This window comes from Apaloderma vittatum, unplaced genomic scaffold (genome assembly GCF_000703405.1).
Source record: "Apaloderma vittatum isolate BGI_N311 unplaced genomic scaffold, ASM70340v1 scaffold26993, whole genome shotgun sequence".
NCBI classification, from domain to species: domain Eukaryota; kingdom Metazoa; phylum Chordata; class Aves; order Trogoniformes; family Trogonidae; genus Apaloderma; species Apaloderma vittatum.
The window spans coordinates 1-9,969 of NW_009706839.1; the positions used below are offsets into that span (position 1 = coordinate 1).

Sequence of the window (9,969 nt, forward strand, 5' to 3'; positions counted from 1 at the left end):
GGGTTGCCGTGACCAAAATGCAGGACCCTGCTCTACAAAAACACCCAAAGGAGCTTCGAGGGAAGGGATGTAACCATCACGCCCGCACTGCAGCGAGAGCCAGGAGGCATACTCGCAGGTCCGTGCTCTGCTCAGTTCTTACCGCATTTCTTCTCGGGATCCATTTAGCTCCCTCAGCTTCAGGCTGGAAGCAGTGCCTTCCTCATTTAATAAAGTCACTTCATTCTTCAGAACAGCATTTTCTTCTCTGAGCTTCTCAGCTTCACATCTGCGGCAAAAAAAACACACCAAAAACTCACGACAAAGCATGAGACAAAATGAAAACCGTTTCTGTCGGTCGCCTAGGCCCACAGGGAAGAAAATTACTGAAAGCCTAAGCTGCCTGTACTATTTCAAAACCAAGCTACAATTGACTTATTTTTATGTATGAACAGTATATGAATTTTACATTTAATTTAGTAAGAGTGCTCGCCAGGTTGCTGAGAAAGGGGCTCTTTGTGCATGTTTTTGTAGAGCTGAAGGCAATTAAAATCTCCAGTACCTGTAAAAGTTTCATGCTAATATTGTACTATACCTTTCAGTCCTTAAGTTACAAATAACATAACTTTAAACAGCTTAACACTACAATACGCAGACTGCTAGGAGAGCTGTTTCTGGAGCCCAGTACGCGGGAGCAGCATGCTGGAATGTGCTTTTTCTGTCCCAAGGCGACTGTAAAGAAATAACTTAGCCCTGGTGTAATACCTGGAAGAACAATTTCCTGTAGGGAGCTGGTGCTGAATAGTAATTAAGCCACTTGTAGACACTTTACGGCCTTCCTTGCTGAAATACAGCAGTCAAAAATGAGTAGGTAAACGCTGTTATATTCTCTGTGTTATAATGGTATTTATCATATCACATACCTGATGGATTCCTAACACTAAGTGCTCCTGCTGGGCAAAAAAATCCCAAACAGAAAACCCAAACCAAGCTGTAATTCTCTAATATTAACTTAAATATTGAGAAAAATCAAAGCACTTTAAGAATTCCAAGTACTAGAAGGGAGCAAACTGAGTGAAGAGGTGATATTAGTAACAGGTAAACGCATTCTGGAAGTGTTACCAGAGGATTTGGACATAAAAAGAGTGGGGTTTCTGATGCACCATTAACTACACACTACGAAGGTGACTACGTCCACAGACAGAACAGCTGGCAGGTCGGTCCTGTTTGACCCCTCGTGTTAGGTCAGAGAAGAGTTAAGTCACACACATTTATTTCAGCTGTCGTTGTCCACACACACATTTATTTCAGCTGTCGTTGTCCACGATTAATGAGCCGGCTTGCTAGCGGTTAGAGTCCCAGGCACCGTTTTCTACCCAAAGTTAAACTACAGTGGTTAAGGCAGCACCCGTAAGGCAGGCAGGCAGGCAGGCAGGCAGCTACGGAGCGAGGAGCGGGAGGTTAGTTTTTAAGAGGCACGTTTCCCCACCAAGTTTTGCGAGCGTACGTTACCTCAGGAGATCAACTTTTTGCTGCAGCTCAGCGCACGCGCTTTGTAAGCCGTGTGTCACCGCATTCCTCTCCTCTCGCTCTCCGTGGAAACGCACGTCGGGCGGGTTAACCAGAGCAGGAGCTTTCTCCTTCAGCTTTCTGCTGGGCTCTTGCAGCTCCCTCTTTTCGGCCAATGTTTCCATCACCGCGCTGTCGCTTTGGGCACGCCTGTCTTGCTGACCTGTAAAAGCGGTGGTGTGATCTTCCAGCTTCCCAAGTCGGCATCGCAGTCTGAACTTTTCACTGTGTGCGTCTACATTGCCTTGTGCATCTGGTTCTTGGACATCTTCCAGTTCTTTAATTTTTTGGAGGAACTGCATGTTTTCCTCTCCGAGCTTCATGCTTTCCACTTTGCTACTTTCTTCTAGCTTGCAATGGAGGCTTCCCAGCTTATGCAGGTTGTCTTCTAGAGCTTTATTTTTTTCAACTAGCTTTAACATTTCAGATTTCAGATCCTCATTTTCCACCTGAATTTCTTCTTGCAGAGACAGAAGTTTAGCCTGTTCCATTGATCTGTGCTCTAACTCTTTGACCCTTTTCCAAAGCTGTGCTATTATGCTTTTCAGATAACTGATTGTTGACCCAGGAGCATGATCAAGCTCGAGAGAGGATCCACTGAGCTCTTCAGCCTTCTCAAGCTCAGAGGCTTCACTCAGCTCTTCAGTTTTCTCAGGCTCAGAAGCTTCACTCAGCTCTTCAGCTTTCTCAAGCTCAACCTGCAGCTTTGAAAGAAACCCTTTATTTCTGGGAGATGTTCCATGATTGAGCAGATGAACCTTGTGCTGTTTAACATCACTGTGCAGCATTTTCAGCCTGGGAACTCTGGAGAGATTTTTCTTGAGATCTCTCTTTTTTTGCAGCAGAGGCACCCAAGAGAGCAGCTCTTCATTCTTGTCCCAATCCTGATGGCTCTTAGCTTCCAGCACTGCTTTACTTCCTTGCATCTGACTCACCTGCACCTTGAGAGTGTGGTCATCTGCTCTGGCTTTACTCCACGCTTTCTCCAAATCCAAATCCATCTCAGTCATTTCTTCTAGGTCTGAAGTATAAGCATCCAAAAGGGGAAGGACATTCGAATTGGGTCTCTTATCTGCCTCTTTGCAATCACTGGGCAACCCTTCAAAAATGGGATCGATTTCATCTGACGGCTGAGATCCTTCAGAGTCAGAGTCGGAGCAGCCAGGACTGGGAGGTTGTGCGGGCTCCCGCTGCGCAGCTCCCAACCTGTGCCGCAGCCTCACGATCTCAGCAGCCATCCTGACGTTCTCCTTCACGGCTTGCTCGTGCACTTTCTGCAGATTTAAGAGGACATCCGCATCATCTCCCAGAGGTGCCATGCCAGAGAAAGAAGCAATTTTGCTCTTCGCTTTGGCATACTCGTTTTCCAGGACCCTATAATGATTTTGTAGTGCAGAAAAGCTGTGGGTCTCCCACTGCAGTTTCTGTATTTTCCCTTGAAGGTTTGAGATTTCTAAACTCATCTCAGCCTTCTCTGTTTCTGCTCTTACACAAATGTCTTTGTTTAAACTCTCCAAAGCAAGAAGTTTGGAATTGAGGTCTTCTTTCTCTCGCTTGTATTCACTGTCAAGCCTCTCCAGCGTTTGCCTAACCAGCTTCCCATTTTCCTCCACCACAGATATACGTTCTTCTTTGATCTTCAGCTCTTTCTTGTGGTCATTTTGCAGTTGTGTTATTTTATCATTCAGCTTTTTTTCTTGCTTCTCGGCAGCATTCCTCAGGTCTTGCAGCTCCTTCTGAAGCTGCTCTCTCTCGCACACAAGCTTGTTCACTTCCTCCTTGAAGTTTTTCTCCAGGAGATCTTTCTCCTGAGTCAAGGCAGAAGAAACAGCCTTTTCATTTGCCAGAGTTTCCTTCAGTTGCTCGTGAGCTTCGGTGACCTCCTGAGCAATTTCATCCTTTTCAAACTCCCACTGAGATTTCTCCTCTCTTTGCTGTTCGGCAAGTTCACGCAACTCTCGCTGGTAACGTCCTTCCAGATTTTGGATCGTTTCTTCGTATTTATTCACAAGTGTTTGCGTGTCAACAGAAAACTGAGTTTCTGCATGAGATGCTCTTCTGTTATAGTCACTTTCCATTTTTCTCCTAAACATGGTTAACATAATACATTACTAAACTCTGGCCTAACTCAAAAGAGATTCAGATGGCTTTTTAGACTGAATAAAACAAGCTGAGAAATTACTTTTTTCCCCCCGAGTTTTAGAAGAAGTACTATTTGACAGTGTTTCTGAGAGCCAAACTTAAATTTGGGGCAATTTGTTGAAACTCCAAAAATAAAAACCTAATTGCCTCGGAAAAGTGTAACTCAGGAAACGTCCTCAGAAAAGGTTTCATGCACAATATACGCCCTTCTGTTCTTGTGATTGGATTTGTGGGGAAAGATGTTCTCGCCCCCATCTCTCCCTGTCACCCAAGGCTGGTTTCAGTTTCTTTTGACTCTTGATCCCGGCTAAAAACATTCACCAGTCATCCCTTCTTAAAAAAAAAGAACTCTGAGAACCCAAACACTTTAGAAAGACAAAGCAGGGATTTGTAAAGCATGAGGATCCTGAGCAGAGCTCAAGTTAATCACATCTGGTTATGCTTTAACACTATTTTTGCCTCTGGGTGAGCTAAAAATCAATATAAATATCTGCTTGAGAAAGGTCAGGGAAAAAAAAACACCAAACCAAACAACAAAACAAACCCTGGACAGTATTCTGGAATAAGACAGGTGGCAGCACTGTACGGTTAGAACACTTGAACATCAGGAGCCATTTCTGCAGCAGGTTCCCCTTGGCCACCACGCCAAGCCATGAAGGTCAGTGTACACCACTGCTGTGGTCCCCGCCAGCGGAGACACTCACCTTTCCTCCTCCAGGTCCTGCTCGTGATTCCTCAGTAGCTCTTGCTGGAGCTCTTCCTTCTCCAGGGCATGCACCTCTGCCATCCTTTTCAGCTGCTCGTGAAAGCCACGTTCCAGCTCTCCCTTCTCTTCCTGCAGCGTCTGCACCAAAACTCTCATCTTCTCCTCCACCCAGACACTGTTTTGAATCAGTTCTTCCCGTTCTTGACGAAACTTCTCGTTGACCTGTTCCAGTCTGGCTCTAACATCTTCTTCGTGCTCCCGCCTCAACCGTTCCTGCAAATTGGCTTTTTCCTCATCAAAACACACTTGCAATTTGGTTTTCTCATCGTTGTGTTTGCAGTCAAGCTTTTCTTGCTGTTCTCTGAGCACTGCTGCCTCTCCTTGCAGTTCCACAATTTGATTTTTAAGGCTGGTTATTTGCTTTTCCATGACGTGCATCTCTTCAGTGTGCTTCTTCCTCATACCCTCTTGCTCCTTTTCACAGCGGATTTTTGTCTGATCAAGCTGCTTCTCGTAATGGCTCACCTACAAAAAGGAAAACAGACTCAAATGGTTCATTTTCCTACAGAATGTTCTATAGAGATGTTTTCTCCACACTTCTGTAGTATACATTTCCATATATTCTACAGAATATTTTGATATATAGATTAGAATCTTACACTGATTTCCCCTGCAAAGAATGCTAAAGTGCTTAGCTTAATTTCTAACCAGGATAAAGATGATTAATACGTAGCAGCCAGTGACATTCATGCTTTTCCATTAAGCGAATTTGTGAAGAGACACCACTAACATCTTCTAAGTCAGTTTTGCAAATTGCAGGTGGACTCTCTTTTATTCCACTGATCATTTTTCCAAAACCTTCCCTAAATTAAGAGGCAGATGAAGCCCTTCCTTAGAAAAAGTTTAGAGATTTTAAGTTTTTGGTAGTTTTTTTGTTGTTCTTGTTGTGTTGGTTTGTTTAGTTTTTGTTATTTTTGTTTTGTTTTAAACAAAACTGACATGAGACAAACCCTTAAGGAAAATCAATGATTTTGGGGTGATAATCGGTCTCCTCAGTCTCCTTTTCCCAGTCGTGTCCCAGCTTCATCACTACACGGTTGCAGCATACCTGCATTATGCCACAAAAAAATCAACAGATCACAGTTTCGTGACAACTATCATTATAGAACCATCTCGCAGCTGGAGATGGGCACTGCTCTGATGGATCCAGAGGAAGCCTGGAGGGACCCTCAACTTCTGATCCTGACCCGACTCCAGCAGAACAAGCCCAGCCACCTCTACACCAGCAAAGCAACATAGGTCTCACTTGGAAACACCCTGACACGGGCGCTAGCGTAGGCTTTGTGCTGTGCCCTAGGCTTGGTTGTGGACTCGATCATCTCCAGAGGTCCCTCCCAACCCCTACAATTCTGTGCAAGCCATGCCAGCTCATCCTTACACTGCAGGTAGGCACTGGAGTGGAGCTCATAAAGAAATTAAGCCCATGGCTGATTAAAAGTCCTAATTCTCTAGAGGACCTAACTACACTGGCCTTTTTAGATAGTCAAACGCTGCACAAAAGTGGCTGAAGATGTTCGTGTTAAACAAAACCAGCTCCTGTGATAGGGAACAACACAGAAGAAACCTCGGAGGAAGTACTCGATAGAGAAGATGGAGATACTGCTGCACGTGTGGCACGACTGATCTGCAGATGGACACCCAGAAAACAGGGAGCTGACTGGCCATTTTCAGTAGCATGGCATCGTAAGTGGTGGAGCCACCATCCCTGGAGGGATCTAAAAGCCATGAAGATGTGCTCATGGACATGGTTTAGGGATGGCCCTGGCATCACTGGTTTAATGGTTGGACTCAATCTTAAAGGTGCTTTCCAACCGGAACGATTCCATAGTTCTATAACAGCAGAGTTTCCATACTTCCCCAGCACACATCGCATTTCAGGGCCACCAGGCTGCACAAGCCCAGCATTTAGCAGGGCAGAGCCCTAGCAAGCAGCCTTTCGAAGCCACAATTATCCCATGCCAGTGGGAATGAAGTGGTTTGATTCAGATGTAGGAGGCTTTGAAGACAGGAAAAGCAGAGCTGCCTCAGAAAGGCTCGCCACTCCCTCATGAGCTGGTGGGCGACACAAGAATCTGCTGCAGGATTCATCCAGCCCTCTCCATCACACAGCAATGCACAGAAGGAGCAGGGAAGCTAGAGGCTCAGATTTGCAGAAAGGTTATAATTTGACCAGGAATTAAAAGTCCTTCAAGACCATTCCCCAGAGGGGCTGGAAAAGTTGTGCAGGTTTCAGTTAAAATAGCTTACTGTGTCTTCAAGCTCCTGTTTGAGGTGATGCAGATCCCTGTGATGTTGCTCCTTGATTTGTTCAATAGCCATCTCCGCCTCTATGCTCATATTTAATGGGTTGCAGTCTTCAGAACCAAGCCCTTTAAGAAAGGGTAAGTGTATACATATTATTGAAGCCCAAAGAGATACATTCTAAACAAGATTATTTTGTCAATTTAGATTTGCTTAGGCAGCTACTTGCAGCTCTCAAATTCCCTTCACACAGAGAGGTTAGAAAGCGGAAACATTAAGTTCCATTTTGAACGCCGTCCGGCAGCTGAAAACCACTTTACCTTAAATAGCAAAACAGAAGCGGTGGTTGAGTCTCTCTGTGAAGGTTTGGCAAAGTTTTTACAGAATTGCCTCTAAAATGTTATCCTAAATACCTAAAGCCTAAATAATAGGATTTAATATCCTAAATTTAAGAATTGAATATCCTAAATAATAACGCAGCACACGATCCGGTCATATGGGAGACGAGCTTTACCTTGGTCAGGCTCAATAGCGCTATTGCCGTGATTTTTCATATCAATGTCGAATTCTTCCGACAGCGAATTTTTCAGCGAAGGCCTGAGCACTTTGCCCTGGGCACGGTACTCCTCCAGCTCTGAGTGCAGCTCATCTATCTGGTCTTGCAGCTCCTGTGAGCGGGCAAAAAGAAAATCAAAACACCTAAGTGAAAGGAACCAAGGCAGCTGAGCATCTGCACATCAGCAGCTCCCATAGTGAGACACTTAGGAGGGAATTACAGTAGGTAAAGACTAGTCAATAATCCTGCCATCCCGCCAGTTAGTCATTCTCCCAGCAGCAAGACAACACCCTTCTCCAGGCTCCAAGCTGTGCAACCAACAGAAGTGTTTCTTACTAAAAAGAACAGAACTCTTCTTCAGCTTGTACATACTCTGCCTCTTAAGTACATTGTGCTCCAGGACCTTTCCCTTTATTCCTTCTTCCTACAACCTTTTTAAAAATATAATTTTCAAAACCACATTCGAACAGTCAATAAATACCTCCTCGAGCACGATCGATTTGTAACATCAAATCTGAGGCAGAAGATCAAATTAGGAAAGAGATACCCTCATTACTGCATTTACCATCTGGTACTCCTGCCCGCTTGCCAGCGGAAAATCCCGAGTGTTTGTGCCAAACGCGGCGTGCTCAGCTCAAATGAACAGTGTTTGTTGAGGAAAATGAATCCCTGAATGTGTAAACACACAGTGCTGCAGATTTCAATGGTTCAGAACGTGAATCCTGAGTACCGATTCGTATCTGCCAGTACTCAAAAAAACAAACAAAAAAAATCAACTGCGTATTCAAGCATCTTATTATGAAGAAGTATTAATTCAGCAAGTATTTCTAGAAAGGGCTACCTTGGCAAAAGGCTGTCTTATCTGAAACAGCTCTCCTAGGACGTTGCAGATGAGAAGCAAAGATTTTCTGGAACTATTTGCTGAATTGATACTTCCATTCGGGCATTCATTTTCCTCAATAAGATCGTGCGGAACAGATGAGCTGGATGCTGGTAACCATTGTAGTCATCAGAAAGTAGATATGTGAATAAGGTAACTTGCAGGTTCACCTTAAAGAGGTATTTCAGCCGTACATGACATGGAGGCGAGAAGACAAGCTGCACGTTTTCAGTTTTATTTAAGAATAAAAATTACAGTTCTGAAAAGCCAGCAAAACTCAGCTATACCTTATTTGTGCTGTTAGTTCCTGCGTTTCAAATAAGAATTTAACACAGAGTTCAGATTAAGGCAGTGGGTTTTTAATATATCAAAAATCTGCTAGTGCACAACTGCAAGGAGCTGAGCTTGATGTAGCGCCGGGGAACGACAGAGGCTCCACAGACCCTATCCCAGTCCACCCTCGGGACATCTCATCCTCTTAGCTCGGCCAGTTGCACCCCCGGCAAGAACTCTGCACCCACCAAGAGCATGGATTAACGTAGCACCACGTCTCCAGCCCCGGGCCCTACTTACCCTGCACTGCCGCTCGTACTCGCTCCTCATCTGCGCCAGCCTCTCCTCCTGCAGGAAAAACTCCGCGCTGCTGGGATCAAGGTCACCAAACTGAAATGGCACGAAGGGGAGCCTGTTAACTCTGCCGCCGAATAGCCCTGCTCACCAAAGCAAGCAGTCCTGCAGCCTGCACCCTTCTCCCCTCTGTTTTTTTAAAAATTTTAAATACAGAAGTTCTGCTTCCCTGCTGGTAGAGAACAATAAGAAACCTCCCTAAGAAATATCACTTGCTACCTCACCATAGCTCTCATGCTAGTTTTAATTGCAGACCACAGCGTTCTAGCCTAGCATGTGCACATCTCCATTAGATAAATAATCCCAGCTTTAAAGGAGGCTGGAAAACAGATGCTGGGTGGCAATCCCAACATATCAGCCTTTGTCTGTAGATGTGCACACTCCGAGCTGCCTTTGGAGAAGTTGATGTTCTGGTGAGTTTATTGTAATACAACTGCAATCACCTTGATTGTCACCTGCAAGCTCAGCAGAGATGCCAGATACCTGACCCCACAGGTACCATCTTTCCTAGGAAGGATCTGCATGCTGGGTCTATCCAGAGCTATGTGTTGGGGCTTAAAAAACTCAAACCAAGTCTGCAGATCTGCTGAGTGATTGCTTCCCTGTAAGGCCCTCTACTGTCAATTATTCTAAAACTACAGCTAAGGTGGAATATCTTTAATTTCCTTAACTGGAAGTCAGACAGGCAGGTCGCATCAACTGGGCAAGGCTAGAGAGAGACCCCAGAAGTCCCCAGCTATTAGTTAAATTGGCAGCTCAAGTGTAGCAACTGAAAAGCAATTTAATTCTGGACACATACTGGGAAGAGGAGCATTTACCTTCTCAGCCAGGACATTTTCCAAGTTCCTCTGCAGTTTGCTTGCCAGACTTTCATACTCGGCCATTTTCTCTCCTGTTTCCAAGAGCTCACTTTCCAGGCGGCTGTTTTCCTGGGCCAAACAAAACCACCGTAACAAGCTCAGCGTTCAGAAGAGGAAAATACTAGCACATGGGAATTCATTAGAAAATGAGTAATCTCCCAGTCAAGTCAGAGCACGATGCCGGTACAAGATTCAGCCAAAGACAGGAACTGTCAATTTTTTATCCATGTGTGTACAATCCTCTTGCCACAGCAAAGATGAACACCAGACTCACAGCCAGCTCACAAACCCCGTGTCCTCTGGCCATTCAGCTGGCTGCTTCAGCAGGGGAATCGTACCGGTTCCATTA

At 45.0% G+C, this 9,969-nt stretch overlaps 1 protein-coding gene across 1 annotated transcript in view; it reads right to left on the minus strand.

Annotated features, from left to right (window-relative positions):
- Positions 1-88: 88 nt before the first annotated feature.
- Positions 89-9,969, minus strand: part of NIN (ninein (GSK3B interacting protein)) — a gene marked incomplete at its 3' end in the record, with an annotated part of 36,247 nt that continues 26,366 nt past the window's right edge. The window contains 8 exon segments of the mRNA XM_009865942.1: positions 89-268; positions 1,492-2,159; positions 2,232-3,633; positions 4,395-4,921; positions 6,704-6,825; positions 7,212-7,365; positions 8,707-8,796; positions 9,579-9,689. Of these exon segments, the coding sequence (XP_009864244.1) occupies positions 89-268; positions 1,492-2,159; positions 2,232-3,633; positions 4,395-4,921; positions 6,704-6,825; positions 7,212-7,365; positions 8,707-8,796; positions 9,579-9,689 (3,254 nt within the window).